The following is a 15872-nucleotide window of genomic DNA, read 5'->3' as shown; positions in this document are numbered from 1 at the left end:
TTAAAACATTTTGTGATGGTATTTTTATACGACATTTTGTGTATTTTTCAGAATTTAATAATTTCCAATATCAAAAAGAGGATAAAAAATCATTTCAATTAAAATATTGAAAAAAAAAATATTATCAGGCCAATTAAATGAAAATTTCACGGAAAAGCCAAATTTTTCAAACCACCACCTTAATTCCCAATACCCTGAATTTCCAAAGTCCAATGTAAAGGATTTCGGATTTGTACCCATTTGCACCTCCCTGTTGATGAAGAGATTATGTACTCGGAGCTTTTAACAAACTTTCAACCCTCCCCCAATGCGATGCTTTTATATGGACAATGCGGAAATTGGAAGGGAAATTCACATTGCGAGAAGTTTAATTAAAAGCCAAATACTGTATTAATTGCAATGCCACACAATGCAGTTTGACTATTTTAATTTCCCTCCCATTGAAAAGCACAAAATTTCACAGAGAAAATCCTTTTTATTACATATATTTTTTCATTTATATATTATCATAAAGTATATAATTTCCCCACATTTTTTTTCATGGAGCGTTTTTTATGACATTTTTTTTTTAATTTAATTTAATTTACTTGTAATGTAAATTGGCTTCTATATATATCTTTTACATGAGATATTTATGTTTGCATAAGATTTATGCCTATTTATGTTTACTAAATCTCATTATTCTATTCATTTTGGGGAACTACACACTAAGAATACATATTTTGGAAAATAAATACATCACCATTTAGAAGTTTTTCCTTATACAGCAAAGAAATATCTCAAAGTACGTATTAGGGTTTGAGAATAAATTAAAGAATGATACGAGAAAGAACATATAGAATTCAATTTTACTAAAATTGTTGAAACAAAGAATTTATTCTTTTAAAGAATTGTGGAAAATTTGTCATGAAATCCCTTTGAAATGTATCCTAAAACTTCTAAAGGGTGGTGTAACTGTTTTTTTGTAATGTAGTTAAGAACTTATTAAATTGACAATCTACTCAATGATGGTTTAAAATAATAATAAAATGGGAAACTACATGTCAATCTTATGAGAAGGAATTTATTAATGTTAAAAGAAAATTCACCTCAATCATTATTTTGCGTGATGGGTAGTCTTGGTGCCCTCATTTGGAGGACGGAACACTGTTCCCTAGGATTTCTTCCATGAGTAATACATTTCCAGGGGTTTATTCACCTGTGAAAATTGAGACAATTTCGTTGGGCATCTCTCCTCACCACGATAAAAGAGCAAAAAAAAAGAAGAAGGAAAAAAAATCAAATTGACTCACCTTCCAAAACTTCTCATTGACCTGCTGTAGAGACTGATTCCCACTTAAAACCACCAATTGCGACGGTTGCGGTGCGATGTAGATGCAAAAGTTCACCAAACGATATTGCTCGGGAAGCTCCGTTTCCAAGTCGAGTGTTAACCTCATTGCCAGATACTTGCTGAGATGATCAACTGTGAACCAAGAATGAAAACCCCATCATTACAATTACATCATGTGCTCCTAATGCACCTTTCTTTCTTTCATCTCTCTCTTCCTCTCTCTGCAAATAATGTTCTTTATGGAGAGTGTGGGCAGAAAAGTAAATTTTCAATGAATTCTTCCTTCACACATCACACTCAAACCACACGCCGTTCAACATTTTCGCGAAGTAAGCAAAGAAGAAGAATCTTTCAGTCATTACTTCAAAACACTAAAAACATGTTGATTTTTTTATTGCAATTCCCTCACGAAAGAATATACCTCTCGCACTGCTGGGAGAATAGCGTGCAAAAAGTGTCATTTATGCGATATGACTCACACGAAAGAGAAGAATCAAATCCATTGAATCGTCCCGCAGCATCAATTTAAAAATTCTCATATTCTTCCCCACCGAAGAAAGGCACTTCATCTTCCGCTGCAGACTCAAATCTCTCTATTTCGTTATATGTCTTATTTATATATTGTTGTAAAAAAAATCATATAAAATAAAAAAAGAGACCCCCACCATTGCTATTGTCGCATGCAATCTTCTTTCGGTAAATCGCAAACATAAATCACACAGCATCGCTCAATTCTGCTCAATCTTTACTTGATGAAATGCTTTTCCACGCTGCTTCTTTTAAGAATCTTCTTTTTTATTATTAATTCACCAACACACTGTGTTGTCTTAATATTTTCACACATTTTTGGGCAATTAACAATGTTGGTGTGCCTTCGTGAAACATGAACTAATTATAATTGAATCAAAAGTTTGTTTTATTAAGTGTTTTCACATTACTTTATTATTTTTTCGTTCGCCCCTTGTGTGCGAAGACATGATTATTATTTTATTTGTTTTTTTTTTCAACAAGTCCATTTAACAAAAATTTCACCCACTTTTATTGGAATCTAATCAAATTAAATAATAATGCATAATTATATATTGTTGCACATTATGTTTGAAAAGGAAATTTCAATTTAGCAACATATTAAACAGTGCAGTGGGTCGAAATCAACCATCAGAAAGGTGTGAAGATTGGGTTTTGTGTTTGAAGAAAACAAAAGGAATCTTTCGTTTTTTTTTAATTGCTCAACACTGTTTAACATTTTTGATTAAATGATCCAGAAATTGGAATTTTATAAAAAGTTTTGCAAAATTTTAATTTGTTTTTGGCACTTTGATGTTCAATTAAACTAAAATATTTAGCTATTTAGTAGTTATTACAAGATGATTTTTTTCTTCTTAATCGTTCCTTAATAAATAATTTAAATCTTATACAAATCAGTTCTAATTGGAACAGATGAGAAAAAAAAGAAACTAATATTTGAAACGAGATTATGAACATTATGATTTACAATTAACCATTAAAGGAACAATAAGAATGTTGTTCTCAAACTGCAAATCACATTCATGTAAATTAGTCTACCTGTTATTAACGCTAAGAATATAATTAAGAGCAAGAAGATGAAGAAATTCATGGAAATAAAAAGTCAGAGGCGTTATGAAAATGAGGAAAAAGTCACAAACATGCCAAGTCTCGGCAGGGTGTCAAAACCTATCTTTAAGAACTCTATTAAATGTCCATTGCATTTAAATACACAATGAATGAAATTAAAATGAACGAGAAAATATTTTTTTAAAGAATTGGGAGAAATTATTATCTAATTTATCGAAGAAAAAGAAAGAATTTAAGAGATTTTTAATCTTTAGATTAAATCATTAGAATAAAATTATTAAATCCTCCTGTTTTCAGTCCCGAATTTCCAGGGATTAATTATAAATTGCTCATGAACTTTTAACCTAATTTCCAGGTAATTTTAAATAGCTTTTCGATAGTTTTTTTTTAATCTTTCAGAAGATAAGATAATAAATTAAGATAAAAAAATAAATTTAAAAAATCACTTACCGGTGGCATTTGCAGTGGTTTTGATATATCGTACGGAATTCTCCTTGAGAGCCTTCACCAGCTGATTGTCCCCAGCCATCTCTGTTGGATGGGGCTTGAAGACAAGCTCAATTTCATCACTCATCCCCACATCGGAGTTGCAATCGCCCTCCGTGTCAATGTTGGAGTCATTTCCTTCAGTACGACAATCCATCTCACTGTTGCTCTCAGATTCCTCTGACCGCTCTGATGTGAGAACTGAGCGGGAGCGCTTGAGCTTACTGCCGTAGCTGTTGGTGGAGAGTACGGGTGATGGGGTACTTCTGATTGAGGGTGGATTCGACGCTTGGCGATTCGGTTCACCCCCCGTCGAAGCTCCAGCACTCGATGATGATTCCCGTGTGCCAGAATCAGCCCCACTCGGGGGATTACTCGTACCATTGCCACCCGATGAATTCGGGGGTTGACTTCCGTTCTCCTCATTTGCTTTCTTCGAGCGCTGTGGGCGATTTTGCGACTGAAGCTTGATACCCTCCGTGATGGAGTTCACGAGTGCAGCCTGTGAGTGACTCTGATTAAATTTTGCCAGGACACGCTCCTGGTGGGCTTCATACTCATCACGACTCGGGTAAATCTTGGATATGAGCAAATCAAAATTCGGATCGTGGCGCAGGGAGCGCTTTGACACCAACTTCTTTCGGCATGTTGGGCACTCCTTGTTCCCCGACCGAAGTGCCGTTACAATGCAATCTGAGCAGAAGCGATGAAGACACTCCTTTGTGGTCATTGTCTTCTTTAGCATGTCCAAACAAATTGGGCACATCAGTTCACTGTGCAGACTCCGCGGCGAAACTGCAATTTCCGTATTATCCGTGATGGCTTCCTGGGGTGCACGATGTATCTCGTACAAGGACAAGTCCCATGTCTTGTTTACTGGCTCAGCCGATGCCATGGTGTGATGGTGTAATACCTCTCACTCTATTTCCCTCACTCCTGTGGCCAGAAAAGGCCAGGAAAATCGGAAAAATCACTAAATCCAAAACAATGAAGAAGAGAAAGCTGTCAACTTCAATACTACAAGCGGTCAAGTGAAAAATAAACTAATTTTGACAAAAATTTACCTGTTTTATCATAAAAGCTCAAATTGTTCGTGTACCACCCGTGCTAGTGGTGAATAAATTGACACCCGATAGTTGACGACACGACCCGAGTGACCCAAAATATAAAAAGCTTTTAATGTTTTGATTGTGGTGTCACAGAATTTTGTTGAGAATTTTTTCATTATTTTTGCAAACGCTGTTCCTGCCGAACACAGAAATATGAGCAGGAGTCGTTCAAGAAGTCCAGTACGGCGGAGAAGGGATTCCCGTCGGAGAGATTCCCCAAATGAGAGGAGAAGCTACAAAGAAAAGTCAAAACGACGTTCCCGGAGTCGTAGCCCACGTCGAAGGAGCCCCAGTCGACGCAGTCCCAGCAGACGTAGCCCCAACTATCGTGAGGAGCGCAACAATCACCGGCAGACCAATGGAGATGATCACCATCGTCGAGGAGGTCGAGCGGAGTATTCCCGGACAAGAGACAGAAGTGCATCACCAGCAAAACGTTTCAAAAACTCCGAGGATAGGTGGCCGAATGATAAATTTGAGGAATCCAATGATTCCCGCAATAGAAGTGACAGAAGCTATCAGAGATCAAGCAAGAAACCCCCCATGGATGAACTTTTCAAAACACGACGCTTCCAGAGGGAGATAATTGGGTCAGAAGGAGCAGAATCCGTATGGGGAACATCTCCAGCACGATCAGAAATATTTTCAGATGATGAAAAAGCTCCTTCCGAGGAGGAGAAGAAAAAATCTTCAGAGCACAAGAAGGATAAAAAAAAATCAAAGGAAAGGAAGGAGAAGAAGAAGGCAAAGAAAAAGAAGAGTAAGAAGAAAAGTAAGAAACGGAAGAAGTCTTCCTCTGATGATTCATCGAGTGAGGATGAGGTTTGGGTGGAGAAGTCAGCTATTGGTTCCAAGGAGAAATCAAAGGATGGGGATGACAATGAAAAGGAGGAAGTTGGCCCTGTAATTAAATCCAGCTCATCACTAACTCAGAAAGACTTTGGACATGCTCTTCTACCGGGCGAGGGTGCTGCGATGGCGGCATACATAGCTGAAGGCAAGAGAATCCCTAGGAGAGGTGAAATTGGATTGACTTCTGATGAAATTGCAAACTTTGAATCCGTGGGATACGTCATGAGCGGCAGTAGACACAGACGCATGGAAGCTGTGCGTATCAGGAAGGAGAACCAGATTTATTCAGCAGACGAGAAACGTGCCCTGGCGATGTTCAGCAAAGAGGAGCGACAAAAGAGGGAGAACAAAATCCTTTCTCAATTCCGGGACATGGTCAATTCAAAGATCAAAGGCGATCAGTAGCATCAGAAATGGAACCAGCATGATTGTATTTAATGTTCTATCAATAGAAATAGATCACCTATTGCAAGGAAATTACGTAAATTCTTTTTTTCGAGCATGTTTGGTCCACTTTTAGCCGTTTCTGATGAATGTTTATTTTTAAAAATGCGCGGGAGGGCTGTCAATGGGAAAGTGAGGTTAGGGAGACGCAGCAAAAAATTGCAGAAAAAGTGCGTGCGGGATTTGTGTGGTTTGCAAAATCCACCTGCATTTTGTGAATAGGTTGTTTTTAGTTTTTCTGTTGTATTTACTTCATGTGCGGGAGTGGAGGTAGAATCTGGCATAGATCAAGATGCGTGTGAATCAGGAGGTGAGCTCCCCAAACAATCCAAACATGTGGATGAAACGTGTTTTTGGTGCTAATTGATCAACATGTTTCCCCATCCCATTTCACTGATTATTTCCACTAAATTGAGCATTATCATCGGTATTAATAATTTGCATTATGGAATATTCAATTTAGGCAATCACAGAGCCCCTTCCCAGTGGCATAGGAATACATAATTATCGACCTATGTTGCTGTGAGAGTATAACATTCCTAAAACAATAATTGCTTGCTTTAGCATTCCGGAAGGTCAAAAAAATCAAAGGATGGGCCTCACCTTGATTTATGAGCCGCTCTGACGCACGCACCCATCCTCATACCCTTCTCAGAAGCTTGTTTCCTTTTGCGCATCCGGCCCTGGTGTCAAAGGGATGATGCAATCCCTTTATTCCATTGGCACTAGCCGAAGTCATTGGTCCCAAAGCGCGCAGAAAAATCGGAAATTAATTAAATGATTTTTATCTAATTGAATCCAATTGTAGCCTTCCAATTAAGTGTCTCTCTTGGCGCGCTTGAAGCAGTTTACAAAACTTTTCGTCTTTCCCAAGCAGTCAGTCGCGATGCTGCCGACAAAGCGGACTGCCGCTCAGAATCCCAACACCGCCACCACGGAAATGGATCGTGTGAGCATAAGTCCATCTCAGGGACCAGAAGGCACCCAACCGGCTACCACGAATATCGTGGAGAAGGTGCACATGAAGAAGCAACTGGGTCTCCTGGAAGGATGTGCAATTATCCTGGGAATCATCATTGGATCCGGTAAGATTGATTTAAATTTATTTGAGGAATTTCAACCGTTCTAACAATCATCATTTTCTCATTTAGGAGTCTTTGTGTCACCCAAGGGCGTAATTCAGGAGGTCAATGCCGTGGGGACGTCTCTAGTGATCTGGGTGGTGTGTGGAATCCTCTCAATGATTGGAGCTCTCTGCTATGCTGAACTGGGGACTCTAATCCCAAAATCCGGAGGAGACTATGCCTACATATTTGAAGCTTTCGGATCATTACCTGCATTTCTCTACCTCTGGGACGCAACGTTCATTTTTGTGTAAGTACTACAAAGTTTGTTGCCAAAATAACTCACTAAATGTGCTATTGTGCGCGTTTTATTGTGTTGCTTTATCTACTTTTTTTTCATTTAAATAAATGAATCGCATAAAATTTAAAACTCAGAAACATCAGTGATATGAGTTTTCAAAAAAAAATCATTCCTGGTTTGTAAAAAATAAATATTTGAGCAACATAAATTCTATGCAAATCTGTATTCCTTGTATTATGCCTATTATACTGTATGATTAGCCCTGGGGAGTGCTACGCTTGGATGATTTTGAATTGAACTGTGTACAACAACACAAATTCTGAGGGCTAATTACTTGGCAACAGTGCTAGAACATGAGCATGCAACATAACTTTCGCCACCGCTATGGATAACATGCTAATTAATTTACCAATCACCGTAAATTTTCATACAATTCATATACACAAAATCATCCATTTAAAATTCATTCTATTTGTGAAAAGATAATTCTTTGTTAAAATACAACCAAAGTTTGATTCTGATAAATGTTTTGCATGAATCAAAATCATTTTAAATTAGTCAGAATGTTTTAATTAATTTTTCCACTTACGTTTTGATTGTAGAAATTGAATACTCCTCAGGGCAATGAAAAATAATAAAAAAGGGAATTGTTTTAATTAAATTTCTCAGAATTTAACAAAAAAAAAACTTGACTACGAATAATCTTTATTGCAATTAAATTGCCTGAAGAAACTCTTGTTAAAATCGAAACATCAATTTTATTTTATTTTTAATTTTTCATTGAAATTCTTCGCGACTATGCTCTCTCTCTCTCTCTCTCGCTATAACTTTATTATCAGACAGATTCTCTCTGCGTGTACAAATTTAATTTCTTTCAATGCACATACTCTGAAATAAAAAGTTTATTTTTAAAGTTTTTAAATAAACGTGATTATACGTATGTATGTTTTTACTAAAATAAAAAAAAATACAACAAAGGCTGTTAAATCAAAATAATAAAAATTCTTTTTGAGAGTAGAATTTGTTCGTTTAGCAAAAAAAACAACTTTAATTGAATGAACGTGTATTCGAAAAAGCAGAATTTGCCGAAGGAGAATGTTGTTTTACTTAAACTGTATTGTTTTAGTCAAAATAAGTTTTAATTCGCTAAAATAGTGATTAAAATGCTTGAAAGGAAGCATTAAAATTGAAAATTTTAATTAGTGTATAAATCACATTTTAAAGGAGAGTTTTTGGGTTAAAGACAATTTTTTTATATTGAAATGTTTCTTCTGAAATTCTAAACTTGTTTTACTTGTCTCACAATTAGGCATAATGTCTCATGGAAATATTACAGAGAACAAAAAAATTAAACTAATTAGTGGATTTACTAATTAAAATAACAGCAAAACAAACACAACTCGTAAATTAATACGATTTTCGAGAGGAGGATCTTTATGATTCACGCGGTTTTTTTTTGTTGCTTTCCATTTGCAGACCTACGACGAATGCCATTATGGGCATGACCTTTGCAAGTTATGTCCTTCAACCATTTTTCGCAGCTGATTGCCAAATTCCCGAGTTGTGCATCCAACTCCTGGCCGCCGTGACAATTTGCCTTCTCACCTTTATCAATTGCTACGACATAAAATCCACGACAAAGCTGCAGAATGTCATAATGTTCGCCAAGGTGGCAGCTCTCGTGATAATCGTGATTGTGGGCGTGACGTGGATGTGCATGGGGCACATGGAGAACTTTGAGGGACTCTTTGATAATACCGAAACAGATCCCGGGAAGCTCTCAGTGGCCTTCTATTCGGGCATCTTTTCCTATGCCGGGTGGAATTATTTGAACTTCATGACTGAGGAACTCCGTGAACCGTACAAAAATCTCCCAAGGGCCATTTTTATTTCCCTCCCACTTGTTACCGTGATCTATGTGCTGGCCAACATGGCCTACTTGGCTGTGCTGACACCCCAGGAATTGATTGCTTCCAATGCAATCGCCGTGACGTTTGGGAATAAGATGATGGGCTATTTTGCATGGATTATACCCGTAATGGTAGCTGTGTCTTCCTTTGGTGGGCTAAGCGTGCACATTATGACTTCCTCGAGGATGTGCTTCGTTGGCGCAAGAAATGGGCACATGCCAGCTATTTTATCGCATATCAACGTAAACAAGTTCTCTCCGACGCCGTCTCTCGTTTTTCTGGTAAGTTGATAAATAAACTATCATTCAATCACAAAATACAATTCCCCACGCCCCCCAGAAGCACGTCACAAACGTAAACTTACTGTGAGGAGATCAGAGAGAAAAAAAAAACTCATTCAATCGTTCGCCTCTTAGTCCACATTTTCATTAGAATGGGTATTATGCAAAAATTTTCAGTTATATTCGTGTAAATACAATTAAGAATATAATCATTCCGTTTGAGTCAACAATCAAGTGGATTCCCGAGTAAATGAGGACTTCCCTGAATTCCTCAGCGATAATTTGTGATAATTGAGTTGATGTGCGCCACACAACAACCGAGTTAGTCATAGTTGAGGGACACAAAACCCGTGTGTGTTGTCATTCCCCATCCCATAAAATTGGAAAATTTATTTTGCTTTTCAATAACTTTTAAAAAGAAAAAAAAAAAGAATTCCAAACTGATTGATGCTCAACTTTGGTACTTTGTTGAACAAACTTTCCTCCTTCACGTCGCAACTTTCCATAGGAGAGGTAATGTGTCTTTCACTTTTTCAATTTTCAAAATTGCACTTCCACACTCTTTAATATTTCATATGCATTTCATATTCTATTACTTTTGAATATCGTCAAACAAACAGAGAAGATGAAAAAAAAAAGAACAAAACTTTTGTCCTTCTTCAGGAAACAAAAAAAATTAATATTCTCATGCAACACAAAAGGATGTACAGTCAGGTATTGGTTAACGTCGCCTGGGATATACTCTTTCCACTCATTATTATTAATGGGTAAGAAGAGTATATCCCATGCGACGTTAACCAATACCTGACTGTAATTGCTCAAGTAATTGTATGACAGAGGGAATGAATGAAAGGCCAGCTGTGGCTGTAAAATACCTACTAAGTATATAAGGAAAGCATTAAATTTTATTCTTTTCATCTTGAATAGGGGGTGGTGGTTTGAGAAGTAACGTGAAGAAGTATTCTTCTTTACTTTTCTTAAATTAAAGAATATTCAGAATAATTTTTAGAGGATCCTTTCAAGCATAAAACAGCGTAAAAAATCTTTTACTTTTATATTATGAACTTTTATCGTAAAAGTAGTCAAAAGAATCTTTTATAAGATATAAAATATTTTACGCAGAATATCGATATTTTTTTTCTAATTTTTTATCAGTAAGTGTAGATAAAACCTTTAAAATGGTCATTACAAATTATTTCACAAAATTGTGAAGAATTTATCAAAATGCATGATGGGCAAAATTATTTATATTTAATAAAAAAATTATTTAGTTAATAATCAGCAAAATCTAAACAAAAACATGATTTTGCCTTCATAATTTTATTTTGAGATCAATTTCTGTCAAATTCATAATTTTTCACATCATCAAACAGCAAAAAGTAGCTTAAAACGCTCATAAAAGGATCTCCAAAACTTACTTTTATCATAAAAAAAAACTCGTTAAAAACTTTTACCCAGAATACCAATTCTAATTTATTTTTTATTTTTGGAGATTTTATAAAAGTTTGGAGACTAGTTTTTTATGGTGAATACCAAAATTCTTTTTTCTTTTACGCTGAATACCAGAATGACCTTTTATCATAAAAATAAGAGCAATTTAATTTAATACAAGTAGACAACGAAGTTTATAATCCTTAATTCCATAAAGGACAAATATTTTTCAAATATATTTTTGATAACTGAGGTCAATTGAGAAAGATTTGGTAGAAAATCGCATTTATAATACAAATTTTTATATTTTTATTCCTTCTTGATCTTGTGGGTCCTTAACTCTTGGAGGATCGCGGTTTCTAACCTCAAAAGTTTGACCGTCATTTTCTCTTAAAAGAAAATGTTTTTCCAAGTTTTCTTTCGACGATATTGAAGTAAAGGAGCTTTCCTACACACAAGTGTAGAAATTATCACGATATTTTTAAGAGATTTTATTCTTTGGCGATTTAAAAAATGTCGAATTGGCCACTTTTGCCAGCAAAATCCTCCAAGGGTTAAGGATGTCCTCTTGTGACCGTAAAATATTCGGAAATTCTTAAAACATATTTAAAATCGTCTAATTGATCATCAAAGAGATAAAATTTAAAATTAATTATATTATTATTAATTATATGTATATTAGTTAAAACCATAATATTAAATTTTACATCAGGATTGAAATTATGTAGGAAATTTATTTTCTATAATAAGGAAATGGTGTTGCGCAATCCTTCACCTCATTATAATGTTTTATTGATATTTATGTTGCTGTCGCATCAATTTCACAGGAAATTTTTTATTTTATCCTCATGATATTGACGTTAATTTTATCACCAAGCAAATAATCAATTAATTAGTAAAACATTCCTCGACAAGTGAGTTGTATTGAGCAAAAAGTTGCATTTTCACGTTTCATGTCCCCATTCAAATTGGCAGGAGCTAATTTTAGCTGACTTTTTTTTTCGGAGAATTGGGTGTAATAATTAAATATCTGTCCTATTTAATCAAATCAGGAATTTTAAACTTTTTTCTCATAGCATTGAATTTATTTTGAAAAATGTATTTTTTTGTAAAATGAAAGCTTTCGCTGCTGTGTCTTTTTGCATAAAAATACATAATAAAGTATAATGTAATTTATGCTGGAATATTCAAAATAGCAGTTTGATAAAAATGAAAAATATTGGTTTTTAGTCTTTTTGTTCTTCCCACATTTGTTTCAATATTTATAGTATGTATGTTATACTGCAAAAAGTTGCATAGAACGAAAATGCATTTTGGTAAATTTGAGAAATTGCGAAAAAGAATGGGGAAAGTATGTACCTATTGCTTGTGTAAATGCTTACTTTTTCAGTCAGAGTAAAAAATTTCATTATAGAGAGTGGATTTTAAGTTTAGAGAAATTTTCCATATAGGGGTGCGTTGCGTTGAGTGGAATTGGTGGAGTTATTTTGAATTGAAAATTAAATTAATCGAACTTTATTAGTCACACTTGTTTCAAATTCTTACCTCAAGGATATCTGACTGGTCCTTGGAACCTTAAAACGTATACTTATTACAAAAAAAAAGTTTTCTATAGAAAGGTTTTTAATTCGTCAAAAATATTAGTTATTGAAGGTTGAATGGATATCTTTTTTTGTTTTTCTTTGTTTCTTATTTAATTAATTTCGCTATGATTTTTTTCTAATTAATATGGTTTAGGTAAAACGTAAATTCGGTCAAAGAGTCTCATAGGAATCATTAAGAAATTAATAAAATATGAATGGTTGATTCTCTACAAGAATAATCTATTTAGAAACTTAAGTAGGGGAATATGACCCAACTCAGACCTCCAAAGGTCTGCGCAGACTAAGAAAAAAAATAGTACAAAATAAAAAGCAATATTCTTAAATTTAAAACCATTTTAAAGTCCATTAAATGCTCTTTTTACTCCCATAACTTTCTACATTTTAAAGTTTTATCAGTTTTAAGTAATAGCGGATTGAAAAAGGCCGTAGGAGGTCCGAATCGGGTCACATTCCCCTATATATTTCTTCTTTTATCACATAAATTCATATAAAGACTGATCTTAAAGCGTTGCTACTTATCAGGGAAATTAACGCCTAAAAATCATCCAAGATTCCTTCGCGACAGTTCTCATTCTCTTTAGAATTCTGCCTCAGATTCTAGGCAGTTTTTGTAAAGAAAATATTTTAATTAAACTAGTTCCCTCTTTTCCCCTATAAAGTATTTTTATGTTGTAATAAAAATATGTGACAACACGGCGGATGGGATATTTTTTAAAGGAATTTTCATATTCCATGACATGAATAGCGTAGCTTGAAAAAAAAAAGGCTATTTGTGTACCTATTTTGAGTTGAATTAGCACATGTCCCTATCGATTTGTATTTTGTGTATCTTTTGGCGATGCTCCATGCATTTCAATGTGATTGCTTTCCTTTCAGTGCATCCTGTCTCTGATTATGCTGTGCATCAGTGATGTATATGTCCTCATAACGTACTGCAGCATCGTCGAGTCCACCTTTATCATGCTCTCTGTGGGTGCAGTGCTCTACTTTCGGTACAAATATCCAAAAAGAGAGCGTCCCATCAAGGTGTCCATCTTGACTCCAATTGTATTCTGCCTCATTTGCGCTTTTCTCATCGTTGTACCATGCTATGTTGCACCATATGAAGTTCTTATGGGGATTTTGATTACCATCACAGGGATACCCTTCTACTATGTGGGTGTTGTCTGGCGAAATAAGCCGGTGTGGCTATGTAACTTTATTACAACAACCACTCACATATGCCAAAAGCTCTTTATGTCCGCCACCGAGGAGAAGGAGGACTAAATGATCCATCTCGTACAGTACATGTAAGGCTGACCAGGAATTATAAAGAAGAGAAAGGTGAGTCTCATAAAGAAAAGAAAACATTAACAGCCCAGAGAAGTAGATCTTCGTAAAAATCTCTAAATGTGTGTGATCGAACGCGAATCTCCAAATGATTTTATTATCTCTCTCATTTTGACATTATTTGTATACTTAACTACAGTGGATTGTTCTTTTTCTTTTTACATGAAAAGTAGGTACTTAAAAGCCTCCAAGGTATTTTCTTTTTTATACTATTTAATCAATGAATATTTTAGTGTTAGAGGCACATTGATAGTTTTACTCTTTTAGTTACCGTTCAATAAGAATTTATTTTTACCGATGAAACAGGAATCTCCCAAATTAAAATATATTGTTTGTGATTAAATTTAAAGAAATATGTGAGTATACCTATTGTTTTTATTTTGAAAAATATTAACTATAAATAATAAGTTTGCTTTATACATTAAATTGCCCAGTTTTTTTATTATTGATAATTTTACAAGAATTTAATTTTTTTCTTAAAAATAAAATAAAATTCAAACTTTAAGCAAAATTTGTCCTACATTTAATTTTTTAAACAAAAGGAAGAAAATAAATGCAAATTTAATTTGTGAAAATTATACCATAATATACTTTGTATGCTCCACTTCCTTTTAGGTTGTTTATATACATATTTCTGTGGCATTCTCTCTCTCTCTCACTAGAATTTAGAATTCCTTCCCCCAGCCCCCAAAATGCTGCGCATCTTGTATCATTTTGTGTTATTGTAAAAGATGCTAAAATGTGTAGTGAAAATCTAATGCGGTGAAAATGCGAATGGAATAGAAAGCCACATTTTGTACATGAAATGGAATTTGGCTTTAAATGTTGATTTAATGATCGAAAATGCAGGGTGTAAATTCCGCATTCTGCCCACCCTCGTACTAAAGCTTACCCACGTCTCCATACCCGGGAGTACATGTGCAAATTCGAAATTAGATCCCACCACACTGACTTAATTTAATTTTATTTCATATACGATTTTATCATGGATTTTTTTTTGTTAGAGTGTGTATAATTTCACAGTTGGTAGTATGAAATAAAAGCATTTCAAATGTGAAAGAGCAGAGAAAAGTTTTTTTTTGTGCACTGTGTCACTTTGCAGAAACGATGACATTGTACAGTACGTGGGGGGCAATTTCATTTGGAAGTAGTAAAATGGGTTGGCTAATTTAATTAAAGTTGCATGATTAAAGTATTGAAAATTTTGCATGGAGCAAAAGAGCTTCATGGCAAAATCCTCTTTTATTCCAATTTATGTCACAGGGATGGTCGTTTAGGAAAATTCATTTCCCGGAATAGGTAACTCCTCTTCATCTACTTACCTTCTATCGTATTTACTTTCTATTCATGCTATAGCTATAGCATTGTATAAAGGACTATTTAAATGGATACTAAATTTATTATTTTACAGAATATTAATTTAATGATCCTTTGAGAAAATTTTCATCTTTTTGATTTTCTTCGTTAAAATTTTAAATTTGATTATTCCTATTTTTTTTTTTTGAAACTTATAACTCATTATGCGAGAAATTTTTAATAAAAATGGAAGTTGATGAATCATGGAGAGAATCTCCGAATCACTCATTCTCAAAGACAGAGTCCAATTAATGAAAATTTCATTTTAATAAATCAATTCTAATTAATATACAGATTCCAAGTGAAAATTTTGGTCAGAAATTTAAAGATTAGATTATTTTTGATTGGAGTGCAGAGACAACGATAAAATGTTGAAAGAGATTTTAGGTTTAGGTTTAGTCTAGAAAACTGCTGAGATTTGAACAGCAGACTACAAGGAACGAGGTTGGAAAAAGGCTTAAGATAAGGTGAGTGTTTTTTCTTTCTATCTTTTTACCGCGGAATGCATGAAACATAAAAATCATCGATGAAATATTTGTATGAATATCTCAAGAATTTAAAGGGATGAAAACCACAATAGTGACGTCATTGTTTACATTATTAGAGAGAAAGTATTTGAGTGGCTAAACCACCGTAAAAATTCCAGTAGGACGTGAATATCTGTAGAAGTTAAACAGATTTTATTCTAAACTAAAAACTACACGAAAATAAGGAGATTTTTAAATGTTGTAATACATAGTAAAGCTCGTAAAGAAGTGTCCAACGTTAAAATAAAT

The 15872-nt window shown here is 34.4% G+C and overlaps 5 protein-coding genes across 8 annotated transcripts in view; 2 read left to right on the top strand and 3 right to left on the bottom strand.

Moving 5' to 3' along the window:
* LOC129790048 (solute carrier family 35 member B1 homolog) overlaps nt 1–15872 on the bottom strand; it is a 766332-nt gene that overhangs the window by 242449 nt on the left and 508011 nt on the right. The window lies entirely within an intron of this gene.
* LOC129790119 (T-cell leukemia homeobox protein 3) overlaps nt 1–15872 on the bottom strand; it is a 442143-nt gene that overhangs the window by 242449 nt on the left and 183822 nt on the right. The window lies entirely within an intron of this gene.
* LOC129789918 (E3 ubiquitin-protein ligase RING1) lies at nt 456–4481 on the bottom strand. The gene is made up of 3 exons (XM_055827047.1): nt 3380–4481; nt 1293–1465; nt 456–1198 (listed from the first exon to the last, which is right to left on the bottom strand). Exons 1-3 carry the CDS (start codon nt 4308–4310, stop codon nt 1154–1156), a joined length of 1149 nt encoding a protein of 382 aa, XP_055683022.1. The 5' UTR covers nt 4311–4481; the 3' UTR covers nt 456–1153.
* On the top strand, nt 4568–5857 carry LOC129789954 (NKAP family protein CG6066). Its single transcript, XM_055827096.1, has one exon. It carries the CDS (start codon nt 4678–4680, stop codon nt 5779–5781), a length of 1104 nt encoding a protein of 367 aa, XP_055683071.1. The 5' UTR covers nt 4568–4677; the 3' UTR covers nt 5782–5857.
* LOC129789654 (Y+L amino acid transporter 2) lies at nt 5946–14344 on the top strand. Of its 3 annotated transcripts, none has more exons than XM_055826656.1 (5): nt 5946–6130; nt 6698–6905; nt 6972–7194; nt 8662–9376; nt 13288–14344. In XM_055826656.1, exons 1-5 carry the CDS (start codon nt 6113–6115, stop codon nt 13675–13677), a joined length of 1554 nt encoding a protein of 517 aa, XP_055682631.1. In that variant the 5' UTR covers nt 5946–6112; the 3' UTR covers nt 13678–14344. The 3 variants fall into 3 exon arrangements, with proteins under 3 accessions (XP_055682631.1, XP_055682624.1, XP_055682639.1); XM_055826649.1 differs by having other exon boundaries at nt 5960–6130; nt 6695–6905; XM_055826664.1 differs by having other exon boundaries at nt 5960–6130; nt 6629–6905.

This window comes from Lutzomyia longipalpis, chromosome 1 (genome assembly GCF_024334085.1).
Source record: "Lutzomyia longipalpis isolate SR_M1_2022 chromosome 1, ASM2433408v1".
Classification (NCBI taxonomy): Eukaryota; Metazoa; Arthropoda; class Insecta; order Diptera; family Psychodidae; genus Lutzomyia; species Lutzomyia longipalpis.
This window is presented reverse-complemented; position numbering and strand designations above follow the sequence as displayed.